The 17,923-nt window shown below is 36.0% G+C and overlaps 1 protein-coding gene across 1 annotated transcript in view; it reads left to right on the top strand.

Annotated features, from left to right (window-relative positions):
* The window catches only part of CAMK1D (calcium/calmodulin dependent protein kinase ID), a 782,349-nt gene that overhangs the window by 591,520 nt on the left and 172,906 nt on the right, over positions 1–17,923 (top strand). Inside the window, exon 4 of the mRNA XM_053716475.1 lies at positions 15,974–16,112. Within this exon, the coding sequence (XP_053572450.1) occupies positions 15,974–16,112 (139 nt within the window). The remainder of the gene's footprint in view (positions 1–15,973; positions 16,113–17,923) is intronic.

Below are 17,923 nucleotides of genomic sequence, written 5' to 3' on the forward strand. Positions count from 1 at the left end.
GCAGGCGCTAAAAGATAGAGATACTTTTCTTCTCTATAAAACATCTCAAAAGGATCTAAGATTTCAAGCTAAACTTTACAGATATGGTAGTAAATCGGGCAAACTCTTAGCAAGGTTAGTTAAAAAAGATAAAGAGGTTTCCCTAATTGATTCCCTATCTGAAGATGGTAAATTGATAACAAAAACAGAAGATATATCACAGATACTCTTATCTTACTATAAAGATTTATACTCTTTGAAAAATTCAAATATATCTGCCTGTGAAGATTTTTGGAGTAAGATTGTATCTCCATCACTATCACCTGATCAGATGGAAAATCTGAATCTCCCGATTACTGAATTGGAAATATCAAGAGCAATACAAAATCTATCCTTGAATAAAGCTCCAGGCCCGGACGCCCTCCCCAACGAATTTTATAAAATCGCAACGTTAACAATTTTGCCACACCTAACTTCACTATATAATGACATATATATAAAGGGTAACTCTCCTTCTCCTAACTTTGCCGCCTCTTGTACCACTCTGATTCTTAAGCAAGGCAAGGACCCAAAGAGGAAGGAATCATATAGACCTATAGCCTTGCTTAACTCAGATTACAAGATTCTTACTACTATTTTGGCCTCGAGGCTACAAACAATTCTTCCTGGTGTTATTCATAATGACCAAGCGGGCTTTATGTCCAAGCGTAATTCTTCAGCCAAGATAAGAGAGCTGTTTCTTACTATTGATTTCTTCAGAACTAGGGAGGGGTTGGGGACTGGAGGGTACGGGGTCACCCCTGATTTAGCAGTTATAGCAATAGATGCCGAGAAGGCTTTTGATTCGATACATCATGATCACTTAATTCATTCTCTGCAACATTTCGGCTTCCATGGCAAATTCCTCAATTTTGTTAAAAATCTATATAACGTAGCTTCTACAAAGATGTTAATTAATGGCTTGACTACTCCAGATATTTTTCTTAAAAGAGGAACTCGACAGGGGTGTCCTCTCTCTCCACTCCTCTTTAACGTCTCTATTGAACCCTTGGCCATATGCATCAGGAAGCAGCTGGAGGGGATTAAGATCGGTTCAGAAGAGCTGAAAATAGCTCTATACGCCGATGATATTCTTATCTACATGTCTAATAGTGTTAATAATATTCCCAAACTCCTATCTATTATTGAACAATTCGGCTCATTCTCCGGGTACAAAGTGAATACCACAAAATCGGAACTCATGTGGATCAAACCCCCTAAGGAACCTATGTTAAGCTTACCTTTCAAGATAGTCTCCAGAGCTTTTAAATATCTAGGGATAATGATTTCACCTATCCCAGAAAAATGGTATAGCCTCAACATTACCCCAGTACTCAATAGAGTTATGAAGATTCTCAAAAATTGGCAGAATCTCCCCCTTTCTTTGTCAGGCCGTATAGCCCTATATAAAATGATATGTCTACCCAAAATTTTATATGTAATACAAAATACTTCATTGATCATAAGGGGAAGAGACTTAACAATATTCAACACTACCTTGAGAAAATTTCTGTGGCAAAATAAAAAACCCAGAATTTCTTTACTTAAACTCTCTCTCCCAAGAGAACTCGCGGGTCTGGCTCTACCAGACCTAAAACTCTATAACTATGCCTTTTTATTACGTTTAATTATGGATTGGATATATGAGAGAAACTATGTCACTAATAATAACTTAGAAAGAAATGTAACACATCCATACCTTCCTTTAGCAATTATTCATTGTAATGCTGTTCAATTATCAAAGGAGGTGAAAAAGATGAGAACAATTTATAGTCCCCTTCAAGCGTGGTGGAAAGTGTGTAAACTCCTAGGCGTTGAATATAGGGTCTCTAAATTTATGCCATTATCAGGCAACCCTCAATTCCAGGCGGGAATTCTATTTTCACCTTTTCAGAGGTGGCACAGGGTAGGTTTAAGTAAGGTCTCTCAGTTATTAGATTTTGAAAGGTCATGGATAAAAACCTTTGGCTCATTAAGATCGGAATATAATATTCCCCAAAAAGATTTCTTCGCGTACTTACAAGCAAGACATTATGTATCTAATTTAATAAGTTCTTATGGATGGAATTGGTCCCAGGGGCCCATAGAGAAATGGCTCATCTTAGCTAATTCTGGTATTATTTCAATCTCAACTAGTTATATAGATTTGAGTTCTATAAGAGGGGTTTCTAATCTGGAAAAGATCTCCACTAACTGGGCTGCAGCTCTAAGGCAAAGCTATATAGAGACTAGCTGTATCCAATTCTCAATTGCGGAAACTAAGCGAGTTACCCTTTCCTCCACATGGAGAGAATCCCACATTAAATTACTACTAATGACTTTTTTCACTCCAGAAAAGGGAGCGCGGTTTGGTAACTCTAAATTTAGTTCTTGCCCTAAATGCTCTCTCCCCTCTGCTTCTCTCACACATATGTTTTGGGAATGCCCAAAGATGCAACAATTCTGGTTTAAATTACAATATTGGCTTAATACTATTTTAGGAACCTCCTCTATGAGATTAGAGGTATCTCACATTATATTTCTATGGAAGGACTCAGGAGCTCAGACAGGTAATACTAAAATAGTCAATATGGCTATATTAGCAGCCAGATATCTAATCCTCAGAAAGTGGAAGGGGGGGACTGCCCCCAGTATTCCGGAGGTCAAAAATTGTCTAAAAAAACAATGTATCCTTGAGCAAATGGATACTAATTTAAATAAGGAATGTGAGGTTATTTTATTTTTTAAGAAATGGTCATCCTTTATTAAATCTTTTTCTTCAAGTGAAATTGACCTCCTAATTCATCCATTCAGAAACTCAGAAATGGTGTTGCTGGGCATCTGGTAATTCACTTACTTTCCTTCTCTGCTTATTTTTTCCCCTCCTTTCTCTTTTCCTTTTCGTTCCCCCCCCCCCCTTTTTTTTTTCTTTTTTTTTTTTGTTTTTTTTTTGTTTTGTTTTGTTTTGTTTTCTGCATGTGTATTTGTGTGGTAGTCTTGTCTGTGTGTCTGTCAGTTTGTTGATTGTTGTTTGTTGGTGGGCTCACTCCAACTAAGGACGAGGGTTTTCGATAGAATAACAAGACATAAGTTCTGGATAATTCTTAATTGGAGGTATTTTAAGTTATAGAGGGAAAATAAAATTTTCTCCAACAGGTGAGCATTTAGTTGAGTGGAATATACAATGAAATTCAGTGATAGGTAGGTTAGTCTAATTCAAGGTACATTTCTCTTCTTTTTGTCCCTTTTTTTTTTTTTTTCTTACTTTGAATTACCTTGTAAGCATCAAGTAATGTACGGTTTTAAGTTCACTAAGCTGCATCTGTTTTTGTTATGTTGTATGCTCCTCGGTGTTAACAGTTGATTATATGAATTTGTATAACCTGTTGGATACTAAATAAAGACTTAAAAAAAAAAAAAAAAAATTACATGCCCTATTTCAATCATGAGAGTTTATTTTGGACTTGACTGTCCCTTTAATGTTAGGCCAGGGATGGTCAACCTTAGTATTTCAGAGGTTTTGGCACTACATTTCCCATGATCCTCAGCCAGCTGATGCTCTGAGTCTGTGCATCATGGGAAATGTAGTTCCAAAACCTCTGGAGCATTAAGGTTGCTTATTTATTGTTTCCCCCAACATTTTATCAGCTCCATAAGGCAGGCTGGAATTTAAAGGGATTGTAAAGTCAAAATTGAAAGGTCTTGATTCAGACAGATCATGCAATTTTAAACCACTTTCCAATTACTTTCTATTATCAAATTTGCTTTGTTCTCTTGGTAACCTTTGTTGAAGTGCATACCTAGAAAGGCTAAGGAGCAGCAATGCCCTACTGGGAGCAAGCTGCTAATTGGTGGCTGCACACCTCTTTTCTCTGTCTCAACCAATGTGTTCATCTAGCTCCTTCAACAAAGGATACCAAGAGCAAATTTGTTAATAGAAGTAAATTGGAAACTTGTTTAAAATTGTATGCTCTGAGTCACAAAAGAAAAACAAACTGTTTCATGTCCCTTTAATTCTTGAAGCAGATTTGACTGCAGCAATTGCAAGTAGATGATGATAATATTTCAGTACAATTTCAAGCCTAAATACAAGTTAGTAAATTTAAACAAATGATGGAAATAGTTTTCAGCGCGTAACTTAAGTTGTGCCTATTCCGGCTTGTAGGTTGCTGCTGGTTTATCACCTCTCACATTGCGTTTTGTACGAGCACTGAGAAAATCACACAATTATCAGACACATTTCCATAACGAGGCAATTAAGCCCCCAGATGGCTCCCTGATGTTTTCAAATCTGAGCCTGGGTGGAATGAATTGTCTTCAATCATTTATCTAACGTGCAATATAAACAATCCCCCTAATGCACAACACACAGCATATCTGTTTAATAAAAACCAGCTCACCTCACTAATAATAAAGTCGAATAAATATATTCCCCACATTTCTCTTGGCAGCAGTGGTAATAATGTAGACAAATAAAAGGCAAGAGATTTTTTTTTTTTAAAGGGACAGTGAACATTATATTTTTTTTACATTTTTAATATGTCTATTGTATTGCTAGGTGCCCTTTATATAATAATATTTTATCTCTGCAAATTAGCAGCTTTGTGTACTTATTGTCAGCTGCAGGCAGTACAGCCAATGAGCTTTGTACCGATAGCATAATACAGTTTCTCTTCTGCAAGCACCTAGTACAATCTGTCTGTCTCAACAAGGTCTTGGGGTGGTCTAGGAAGCCCAACGCTACTCCCTTTGCTTGGTAAAATAATATTATATAAGGGCACCTGGCAATACAAATTTAAAATAACATTTACTGTCAATTTAAATTTGTTTTCAGTGTTCTCCCCAGAAAATTTAGCATTAAAGGGATTTTAAACCCAATTTTTTTCTTTAATGATTCAGACAGAGCACGCAATTTAAAGCAACTTTCTAATTTATTCCTTTTATTATTATCATTTATTATTATCATTTATTTGTATAGCGCCACCAAATTCCATATACATTTTTCTTTGTTATCTTGCTATCTTTATTTAAAAAGCGGGAATGTAAAGCTTAGGACCCGGACCATTTTTTATTCAGAACCTGGGTTATGCTTGCTTATTGGTTTGATAAATGTAGCCACCAATAAGCAAGCACTATCTAGGGTGTTGAACCTAAAATGGGCTGGCTGCTAAGCTTTAAATTCCTGCTTTTTAAAGAAAGATAGCAAGAGAACAAAGAAAAAATTGATAATAAGTGTAAATTAGAAAGTTGCTTAAATATGCATGCTCTGTCTAAATCCTGAAAGAAAAATTTGGGGTTAGTGTCCCTTTAAGAAGCAGAGCTGCATTAAGAAGTAGCCAGGCGAGGGCAGTATAACACTTTGCAACATTAGAACATGTTCCGTTACTTAAAGTGAATTTAAAGTCAGTCTGCATGGTACTAAACACAGCATTAAAATTGATGTGAAAATAGGTGTACTTTAATTCATGATTGTTTTCATAAAGTTGTAATTACTGAGTAATTTTGTGTTTATATTCCTGCGATCGTACTTTTAATCCTCCGCCCGCCATCTTGGATTATTGATTGACATTGTAGGCTCGATCTTGTCGACCAATAATATAATCCCCCCCTGAAGGAGACCAAACCCTTTTTCTTGACGTCACGTGTCCATAATGTGCTTGTGTTAGAACGCTGTTCTATCTGTGAAATTGGACGCGCGTTCACATTTCGCGCATGCGCTCTTTAACATTTCTTGGACTTCATCATTTATAGTTGAAAGTATAGTAGTTTCAAAATTACGGAGGGACTTTGTAAGCTGCTGAACTGGCTTCAACGATAGTATTCAATGAATGTATTCATTCATTGAATTCTATGTTTCTATTTATGCGTGTAACGCATGCGCGGTTGTTCTGATAGCCAGGAGCGCACATTGCCTCTACGTAAACAGCAGGTGTGACCGCTGTATACGTAAGATTGAATAAAATCAGGAAGTTGCGGATGGGAGGAGCTGGTCCATAAAACGTATGAAAATTAGTAATAAAAATATAATAGTTATTTTACATTATTGAAAAAAAGTGGCGGTTTGAATTATATACTAAAAAGCAATTAAGACATACGTTCAAAGGAGAGAAAATTTACATTCACTTTAAGCTATGCAAATCACAAATTAATTGCATAATTGAGTTAGTGATAATTTGTGCAACAAACATTGAACATATGTAATATTAGCTCATTTTGACTTTCATTTTAGCCAAGTTGTCAGTAAAATCAGCTGGGTTTTGTGCCCATTAAACAGTTTCTGGGGAGAACACTGGTTTTATATGTAATGGTGATATTTTTTTTAGTAATAATGATCAATTTATTTATTTATTTATTTAGTTGGACTGTTGTTGTTTTGGCTTAAAATCAATGTCCACTCATCATTTTTGGTCATAGTGAGAGGACTTCAAGGCCCAATGTGTGTATATAGCAAATAAACACTGTACTACAAAATATTTATATTCAAAATAAAAATGGTATTATTTGTCATTTTATTAGCAAAATCTGCATTCGTTTGCTGTATCAGGGCTTTTAAAAAAGCTTCGTGGCTATGTTTATCTTACCTCCTTGTAATACACGGGCAATGAATGCGCTAATAGCTCTCGCTACATTAAAAGTATAGGACGCGCTTAAAACGTTTTAGCTACTGTAAGTTGCTTTAGTTAAAATGTTTAACCATCCACTTGTAATATCAGATTATTCTTTGTGTGCGGCCAAGGGCAAAATAACACACCCTGTGCTATCGATTAGGCTTCACTTGTAGTTTAGACCTTTGAGGAATGAAATTAGTTTAAAGTGAAGGTAAACTTTGATGAATGAAAGCCCTTTTTTAAAAATACTATTAAAAACAGGGGCACTTTCATTCATCAAAGTTTACAAAGCAGCTGTTTTGTTAAAAAAATTACCTTTTTTTCTTTTCACTGCTACAGCAGCTTCCCCCGCCTAGAGATCCTCTATTCACACGTCAGCAATGACTAATCCGGCTTCCTCCAATCACAGCTTTCCCCCCAGGGTAGTCATTGCCTGAGGCCATGCTGTGATTGGAGGAAGCCGGAAATTTTACACAACAAGGAACCTCGTCGGCTTAAAAACAGCACAACATGACTGCAAGACAACATACTTCATAGGGTAATAGAGTCTTTATGAATGCCACAGGCTGGGCCCAGGTGTAGGTGAGCAATCCTGTGTACACTTTTAGAATTCCAGTTGACCCGCCCCTGCAGAACCCCGTTCTATCCAGTGAGACTACTTTACAATACCATAAGCACATGAGATTGTTTTACAATTATGTACATATTCATAAGCCATTTTACAAGCATCTGTGTGGTTATAATTAATGAATTGCCGCATGGCTAGTGGTTCTCGTTTGATGCACAAGATAACAGAACTATAGATGTTAATGGAAGCAACAGCCACTAATAAAACACTGGGAAAGATAGGTGAAGCGAGGCTTAATAAACATAATCTCTCTTTTACAAAAAGACATTATCCTCACAAGTGTCTGTGAAGCTAGGCCATTGTGTTAGATTAGTGGTGGGCAACTTCTTAAAACATGGGGGCAACAGGTTGAGATTTATGAAGTCTTAAGGGCCACATATAAATGTATGACTATTAAACACCCAACTAATAATATACTTGCTATAAAATGTCCAGTGGCACAGGAGATTTAGTTAAGTTTGCAGGCCGTTCTGCCGTCCAGAGGGCACTTTTGAATTTTACCATACTAAAGCACACACTTTTAAGATTTGCTTTTTCCAGAGGCCACAAAAACTATGGTACACATTCTTAGTTCTGCTTTTTTCCAAAGATTAGAGCAGAGGGCCACATGAGGCCCTTGGGCCGCCAGTTGGACATCCCTGTGTTAGTTAGAAGCACAACACCTTTTACACAGGGCACATGGGATTTGTAACCAACCGATCTCTGCAGTACTGAAGAATCTATGCTGTGATATAGGAATTTAAATGCCAGTGAACATCAACTAAAATACAATTCATCTATTAATAAGTTTAAAGCTGGCAAATATGAGTTCTGTTTGTGCATTTCCAGATGATGACGATACTGTATCACACTAGGTCTACTGTCTATCACATAAAAATGAACTATTAGTAAAATTATTATCAGTCTTATGATAACGCAGTACAAATATAGCAAGAAAATGTTACTTGGCTTTCATGTTTGTTTGGAGTAAAATATTAAAGCACGACAGTTGGCTTGAAATGGTGCTTTTCCTTGGCTGTGATGACATAGTTCATTTTTGACACATTAAGGGCACTGTGGGCTTCATTTATGAAGCTGTGTATGCCGCTTTGGAGCCCTTGCAATGCAGGGATGATTAAGTCACCCTGCAACTGCTGATCCTTCTGGCATGATTAAGGAATCCCTGCTAATCAATAAAAGCATAAGTCTACTGGCAGTCTAATCGTTCCCAATGCTACTGCAAATATCGCTTCCAAAGGACTTGAGGTTAAAAAGTTTGTTATGCCATAAAAGTAAGCTTACTACTTTTAATCCAGCCCTCACTCGATACTGTTGTAGCGATATTGCGGACTGCGGTATTGCCGCCCCTTCCTCGTCCATTGTGTATCATGTAATGCTGGGAAATTATCAGCCCAGAGACCAGTAAGGGTTCGTGGCTTAAACCACTAATCTTCCCCATATACTGCTGGTCGATCCACGGAGCTCCTAGGTGTGCTGGAGTACTCACAGCTGGAACAAGTGTTGCACCTTGGGCCCCCAATGGGCAGGTCTTTACTCGTTAATAGAGCAAAAACATCCAAGGCAACCAATAGTATTATACCTTTTGAGGTATGTCAGAGATGCTACAGGTATTTTGACCTTATTTAAGGATTTTGGATGGTCTAGAACTTATAGTTGGTTAACTATTGATGTGGTATCCTTATATTCAAGTATACCACATTCTACGGGATTGCAAGACATCTCTTATTTTCTTGATTTGCAAGCTAATGTTGACAACCAAGGTCATTCATCATTAGGGTGACTCAGTTCCTACTGGAACACAATTATTTCCTTTTTGAAGGTACTTATTATCACCAGAAGCAGGGCAGGGCAATGGGGGCCAAGTTTGTCCCCTCGTATGAAAATATTTTCATGGGTTGGCTTGAGCATGTCTATGTCTTTGGGGATAACAATCCTTGTTATGATTCCATTTGTTTTTATAGGCAATTTATTAATGATTTGATTTTTGTTTGGAATTCTGATATGGATAAGACGAGACGTTTTGTAGAATTCTTGAATCAAAATAATAGTGTAGTAAGGTCCAACTTAGTCATCACACTGATTGGGGAAACTGATAAACAATGTATACATACTAAGTTGAATTGTAATCCAATTACTGGCAATACATTGCTTTATGTAACTTCAACACACTCTAAGCATGTATTTAAGGGTATATTAAATTTGTTAGGGCTAAGAGAATTTGCTCAAAGTTGAAAGCAGAGATTTGAAATAACGTTTGGAGAACAGGGGGTATTAATAAAATATGTTAAATAAAACTATGAAATAGGTTTCTACACTTAATAGACAATATTTACTAAAGCCTAGATCAAGGGACGATAGAGGAGGAAAGCTCCTCTTTATTACTAAATATTCTTCTCAGTTGTACGATATATGTTAAATAATTATATTGTATCAAGATGAGTCTCTAAAATCAGTGATAAATTAGGGCTGTCGGTTTGTCTATTTTAAAAACCTCACATTAAGCAATTTGATCTCTCCAAGCCAACTACGACCCTTGTCGAGTTAAATTAGTACAAGTTCTTGGCGTACTGTTAATGGGACATTGTGGGAATAAGCGATTTAAGCCTGGTGGTTACATTAGTAGTGGGAGGAAGTTTTAGTCATATATTACTGAACAGATCTTTTGCACTAAGGGATACATAAATTGTTCCACAATATGAGGGGTTTATATGATTGAATATACCCTATAGTGAAAGCTGTGTGTGGGAATGACGACCAGGTATCTACGTTCGCATATTCGTTTACACCTGGGTTACATTACCAATGAAAATATATGTTCAGCATTACCACACGATTTTTTTGAAATCCATGATAAGGATGTCAGTACCTTTCGGTGGTGCGCAATTGAGTCTTTTAAGGCCCCTAAAAGAAGCGGGGATAAATCGAGAACTTTATCTCGACAGGAAATCTATTGCATTTTCAAATTGGCGACAAATTCCACAAGGATTTAACTCTGAATTTGATATTATTAACTAAGGGCCATAAAGAAACAATTTGTTTAGGAACATGAGTTAAATGTTGAACTATAAAAGTTAGATTTGTAGTGTGTAGCTTTCTCTTAACATGATAGGTTAGATATTGTATTACTTAAATAGCAATTTATCCTTTTTTACATGATATGCTTTGATGTGATATGCTATGTTTTGGAACACATTTGGATTGATAATTTCTGTATTATTTGGTGTGTGCTTCCCTAAAGGGTTAAAGCCGGTGTGCATTGGTTTAACCAATGGGGTTAACTGATGGTTTTTAAATGTGAGTGGGATAGTTAGTGGATATGATATATGATTATGGCATATTGCCGAAACGCGTAAAACTTTCTTACACACTCTGACTTTTTATCCTGTGATTTTTATCAACAATGTGCTTATAGGTTGCGTTTTGCTAGGGAAGCTTCCTCTTTACGCATTTTTGTCTGACAATTGGCTGCTCTAACACAATTAGTTGCATAAGAAGAAGGGGGGGGGGGGCATACAAAGGCAGGGAGGCACATTAGGATTTTTGGCCCTACCCAGTTAATAGAAAAGAAGAATAAAATAAAGAAACTTGTTCTCAAGAAATTTAAGAAAAACAGTGAGTGCTTTAGTCTGATTAGGGACACTGACATAAAGTGCCGAAAAGACAGATCTCTTCTAGGTTTAAAAAGAAAAGATGATTATAAAAACTAATAGTAAAACAATTACAGCTGTCTTACAAAAGAGAAAAACAGTTTGTGAAAAAAATAGGCAGCACAAGAATAGCTGAGAATTCTTTAAATTACATTTAAAAACCATAGAACGAAATTGAGATCCTTCTGCTGCAGCCAGTTAGGGATAATTATTATTTTATAATTCAGATTGAGCATGTGATTTTAAACAACTTTCCAATTTACTTATATTATCTAATTTGTTTTGTTCTCCTGGTATCCTTTATTAAAAAGGATACCTAGGTAGGTTTAGGAGCTGCTGATTGGTGGCTTCACATATATTGCTCATGTTATTGACACACCTAATGTGTTCAGCTATCTCCCTGTTGTGTATGGCTGTTTCTTCAACAAAGGATACAAAAAGAATGAAGAAAATTAGATAATAAAAGTAAATTGGAAAGTTGTTTTAAAATTAATTTGTTATATAAATCATAAAGCAAAAAATTTGGGTTTCATGTCCCTTTAAATAATCAGTGTGTAGCATGTTGCAGGTTTAATTTTTGAATTCTTCATGATGCGCTGTCTACAACCTCTCTTGGGGCAGTGAAAAAAATGCAATAGTCAGATTTGAATTACAAGGAGAGCCGGTTACAAGGCATTTTACTGCACAATAAGGGACATAAATAAGAACATATGTTAAATAAACACATAGTTTAAGTGCACTCCAGAGCAGTAATGCAGTACCAATTCTGATCTGCACCCAGGGTGGTGAGCCTATCATGAGTGGCATATGTGCATAGCTTCCAATCACTAGCCGTATTTACCTCTAGAGCAGAAGTCCGTGGCTGCTCTGGAGCTAACTTTAACTATGTGTTTAAAGGGACATGAAAGCCATAATTTTGTTTATTTATGTTATTAAGTTCCTTCTCATGGTATTCTTTGTTGAAGAGAATACCTAGGTAGGTAGCATGCAATGTTTCAGTAGAAGACTGTATGTCTTGCCAAAATGCTTTTGAGCACTAGATGGCAGCATTGTGTGCACAATGTATAACATTGATAAAGCATTCTTGCAAAATTGTGTATACAGGTAGCCCTCAGTTTATGCCGGGGTTAGGTTCCAGAAGGAATGGTTGTAAATCGAAACCGTTGTAAATTGAAACCCATTTTATAATGTAAGTCAATTTGAAGTGAGGGAGATCCAGGGTTCCAGGCCCCTCTCAAAATTGGCATAAGTAACACCTAATACATTATTTTTAAAGCTTTGAAATGAAGACTTTAAGTGCCAAACAGCATTATAAACCTAATAAAATAATCACACAACACAGAATATATAATTAAACTAAGTTAAATGAACAAAAACATTTGCTAAACAGCATGATAAACCTAATAAAATAATAACACAACACAGACTTCTCTTGCATTTTTCTGCAAACAGTTCTTTCTATGCATTCCAATCTGGATTGATTTATAGACAGGAAGATCTTGTTCCTTGGAAATCTGCTCGATAGCTCAGGTCTGGTTAAACTGATTAATTTCAGCTTGCTTGGCTTTGCTGAAACACAAGTGGACAGCTCCACCTACTGGCTATTTTAATAAATACACTGCTTCTCAATGCTTTTCAATAGCAGTCACATGACTGGAAAAAAGGTTGTTATTCTGAAACGGTGTAAATTGAACCGTTGTAAAACGAGGGCCACCTGTGTGTGTATATATATATATATATATATATATATATATATATATATATATATATATATATATATATATATATATATAGTGCTCTAGACAAGTGCACACTCCTGAGCCTCCCTACCTGCTTTTCAACAAAGAATACCAAGAGAAACAATGTACATTTTATAATAGAAATAAATTGGCAATATTTTTTTTTTTTTAAACCGCACACTATTTGAATAATAAAAGAAAAGAAAAAATGGGTTTCATGTCCCTTTAACTCCTTTGTTTAGGAGTAAACATATAGTTATATACTAAAAACAGTGCACAAATTAAACACTTAAATACATTAGATCATTTTCTTACTGCAACTTTGTGTTCTTTAAATATTTTATGGAGGAAATACAGTTATTTTTAGTTGAACAGCTCTTTAACTGTCACAAAGCCTCAAGCATTTGCACCCTGGGTGCAGCTGGGTAATCTCAGTGGTCTTGGTTCAGTTGTCATCAGTTACAGATTTGACTTTCTCTGTGCTGGATCTCCCAGCTGAGCCCTTATGCCCCCCTTAGATATGTCCTGCATTACCCACTAGAAAGCAATAGAGATCTGACAGACTTACTGCACTGCTAATATTACTTTTCAGCCAAGAAATCAGAATTATTACTGCACCGGGTACAATGTTTTGCCACTCTGTTTACAGAAGTACATTGTTTTTTTCCTGCACGTTTGGCAGTTTATAAATACATGTGTTTTATTGCTATGATATTAAGAGAATATTGTCGATAAAAAATAAGGTTTTTTATTTTACAGTATTAAAAAGGTGTGTTCATTTAAAGGGGCAGCATACAACAATAAGATAAGGAGGGTCACAAGAAAGAGCACCCAATTCAGAAACTGTAGGAGAAGAGATCACCAAAAGAAACAAAACCTTCCATAAAAGAAGCTTAAAGAGACAGTATACACCAATTTTCATATAGCTGCATGTAATAGACACTACTATTCAGAAGAATATGCACAGATACCGATATCAAAATCCAGTATAAAATCTTTTAAAAACTTACTTAGAAGCTCCCAATTTAGCACTGTTGATGAAGTTAGGCTGGGACACCCACTGAAAGGGGCTGAGAGCAGACCCCCCTCCCCTGCATATAAAAAGACCCATTATACAAACAGAAACAATCTGAAGTCTGTATACATCAGTATGCATCTAAAACTTTGGGACTTGGTTAGGAGTCTGAAAATCAGCACAATGTTATTTAAAAATAAGCAAAACTATACATTGTTAAAAAAAAAACCTCCCAAATGGCTATATAATTAGATCATCTACAAAACATTTATGCAAAGAAAAATCTGGTGTTCAATGTCCCTTTAAAGGTACTCAAAACTTAAACCTGAAGCGCACATACAATACCTTCATACGCTTAGTACACAGTAAAGCCTCTCATAGGAACAGTCATAACTATTACTGGAAGCATTTTTGCTAATACATGCGTATTGCCCAAAATGCTATTATTCAACATTCAAATGCATTCACGTTCCTTTTCAGTTTTGTGTTTTAGAAGATAACATTTTTATCAAATTTGCTTTCAACTCTTTCAATCAATAAAGAATATGTCAAACACAGTTAAGAAGAATTCTGTATGAAATGCTTTTCCATAAGGAGAAAACGGCTGCAATTATCTTCTGTAATGGGACATCTAGTTGTCAGAATTGGAAAAAAAATTTAGAACATTTTTCTTTCATGATTCAAGATATTGCATACAAATAAAAAAAAAAATACAACTTTACATTTTAATTCTTTTATTAAATGTATTTTTTTCTCTTGGTATCCTTTGTTGAAAAGCAGGCAGGTAGGCTTAGAAGGGCGCTATATGGTAGCAGTTTTGCAAGAATGCTTTTAAACAGTTATACATTGTGCTGACACTACTGCCCTCTAGTGCTCAAAAACATTCTTGCAATGCTGGTGCAATAAAGTTCTCCAGACAAGTGGATTTTCCTACCAAGGTATAATCTTCAACAAGACAAGAGAAGTAAATTGGAAATGTGTTGTTTTTTTACTATACATAATTAAACATTTTATATTATTTTATTATATTATGACTGACTTTGTTATATAAAATAAAGTGGAACTTTTCAGAGTGGTTGGTAATTAATTTAACCATTTAAATACACGGCTTCAAAGGATTCTGTTTTGTGCCCCTTTTAGGTAGCTTTTGTGCTATTTGTGTAATGTAGATGGAATATTGTAGCTTCTTTCATACAGTAGCATCATTTGTGTTTGCCTCTGTAGATCTGTAAATCTTATTTATTGTTTAATAGAACATTTTAATCCCTAACAATAAAATATAGATAGTCTGTACCTTCCTATTAAATTCAGAAAGCTTATACAGCTGTGGTGTTGGGGAATCTCTGCATTTTCATACTGGGCGTGGCATACTTGAAACTTAGGTATCCTTGTACCCTGTGACAGCAGAACAGATCGGTGGTGCTGCCATCTTCTTTACTCTGTACCATGCGCTTTGTGTTAGCATATGCAATACAATATAAAAAAGGCCACATGAAGAATATAAACCAATGGATGCTCCTGCTCTGTATCATGTGCGCTATCCTGAAGGGCACAATACGTTAGGTCACTGATCTGTGAATATGCGCGTCTTCTGTCTTAGAATCACTATAAGATGGCAACGTACAGTACCAACCAGCACCAATAAAGGGTTAAAATAAGCTTTGAAGAGAGCTGCAGGCATATGTGAAAACAGCTGGGTGTGTAGTAATCATGCTATTCCAGTTGAGCCCAGCGTTAATGTCCCTTTAAGGAAACTACAGCAAGCAGCATAAGATCACAGAGGGAAGGAGTCAACTTGCATTTTGAACTAGCATTATAATAGCATTAAAGTGCTCTTTTACTGATAATAAATGCAGTTTAACAGACATGAAGCCATAAGTTTGTCTTTCGTCACTCAGAGCATGCAATTGTTAAAAGTAATTCAATTTAGTTCTATTATCAAATTTTCTTAGTTCTCATAATATTCTTTGTTGAAAAGATACCTAGGTATGTACTGTGCACGTCTGGAGCACTACAGGAAAAAGTGCTGCCATTTAGTGTTTTTGCAAATGTATAACATTCTTGCAGAACTGTTGCCATATAGTTCTGCCGACACGTGCACGCTCCTGGGCTAACCTCCTTGATTTTCGACAAAGAATACCAAGAGAATGAAGAAAATTTGATAAAAGAAGCAAAACTGGAAAGTTGTTTAAAATGATATGCTCTATCTGAATCGTGAAAAAAAAAGTTTGTGTTTTATGTCCCTTTCTTAAAAAAATAATATTTTGTGCATGTTTCTGGCATTTTTCTCTAGTATTTTCAGACAAACTAATAATATATAATATTCTTTCTTTTGCTAGGGTATCTGGAGGAGAGCTGTTTGACAGGATAGTAGAGAAAGGGTTTTACACAGAAAAAGATGCCAGTACCCTCATACGACAGGTGCTGGATGCCGTGTATTACCTTCATAGACTGGGCATCGTGCACAGAGACCTTAAGGTGAGTTCACGTAGCGAGTGAGTCATATTTGTCGTGTTTAATAACCATATAATGAGCAGCCATGCATAACAAGCTTGTCTTCAGTTGCGCAGTGAGTTCACATTTTCAGCGACTGTATTTATTATTAATATTGTGGTGATACATTTCTGTAATAAGCCCTAAGAACTAAAGAATTATGATTGCAATACTTATTTGCTCCTAGTGTGTCAGTAATACAATAAAGCAATTAAAACAGATTTAGATTTTTGAAATTTCAAGTCAAAGAGAAATGAAAGTCAAAGTTTAACTTTGATGATTCAGACAGAGCTTATCAATTAAAAAAAAAGAACCCATCTAAATAATTTATATTAACACATTTAGCTCTTTCTTTTGATATATTTTTTTCCCCACTCTATTCTATAAGCGCTCAGAAAAGTGCACATCTTGAGCACTAGATGGCAGCAATGTTATTCATGCAACCTGTATGGTCAAACTCTATGGCAAGCTTGTGCTGTATAGCTAGAAGTACTATTTAATAATGAAGATTGCACCTTCTTTTGGATAGTAGACATTAGCCGTGGGTGCAGTAGTAGTAGCCTGCTGCAGCTAAAGCTCCCTCCACTGGTTAATCGTATAGCAATGCTACCACATTGTGCTTAAGGCACATGCACACTTCTGAGCCTACCTTAGCATTCTCTCATGGAAAGAAGCTACATTTCAATAAAACATGCAAAACAAAGAGGTAAATCTGATAATAGAATAAATTGGAAATTTATATAATTATACCCTGTAACTGAATCATGAAATGTAAATTTTGGCTTCCTTCTTAATTTATGATTAAAGGAACAGTCAACACCAGAATTTTTGTTGTTTTCAAAGATAGATAATCCCTTAATTACCCATTCTCTAGTGTTGCATAACCAACACAGTTATACTAACACACGTTTTACCTCTGTAATAACTTTGTATTTAAGCCTCTGCAGACTCCTCCCTTATTTCAGTTCTTTTGACAGACTTGCATTTTAGCCAATCAGTGCTCACTCCTCAGCAAATTCACATGCATGAGCTCAATGTTATCTATATGAAACACATGAACTAACGCCCTCTAGGGATGGAAAACTGTAAAAATGCATTTAGATTAGAGGCTGCCTTCAAGAGCTATGGAATTAGCATATGAACCTTAGCTTTCAACTAAGAATACCAAGAGAAAAAAGCAAAATTGGTTATAAAAGTAAATTGGAAAGTTGTTTAAAATCACATGCACCATTTGAATCATGAAAGTTTTCTCCAACATAGGTGTGTCCGGTCCACGGCGTCATCCTTACTTGTGGGATATTCTCTTCCCCAACAGGAAATGGCAAAGAGCCCAGCAAAGCTGGTCACATGATCCCTCCTAGGCTCCGCCTTCCCCAGTCATTCTCTTTGCCGTTGTACAGGCAACATCTCCACGGAGATGGCTTAGAGTTTTTTAGTGTTTAACTGTAGTTTTTATTATTCAATCAAGAGTTTGTTATTTTAAAATAGTGCTGGTATGTACTATTTACTCTGAAACAGAAAAGAGATGAAGATTTCTGTTTGTAAGAGGAAAATGATTTTAGCAACCGTTACTAAAATCGATGGCTGTTCCACACAGGACTGTTGAGAGGAATTAACTTCAGTTGGGGGAACAGTGAGCAGACTTTTGCTGCTTGAGGTATGACACATTCTAACAAGACGATGTAATGCTGGAAGCTGTCATTTTCCCTATGGGATCCGGTAAGCCATTTTTATTACAGAAAGAAAAAAAGGGCTTCACAAGGGCTTTCTAAGACTGTAGACATTTTCTGGGCTAA

Source organism: Bombina bombina, chromosome 6, assembly GCF_027579735.1.
Source record: "Bombina bombina isolate aBomBom1 chromosome 6, aBomBom1.pri, whole genome shotgun sequence".
NCBI lineage: Eukaryota > Metazoa > Chordata > Amphibia > Anura > Bombinatoridae > Bombina > Bombina bombina.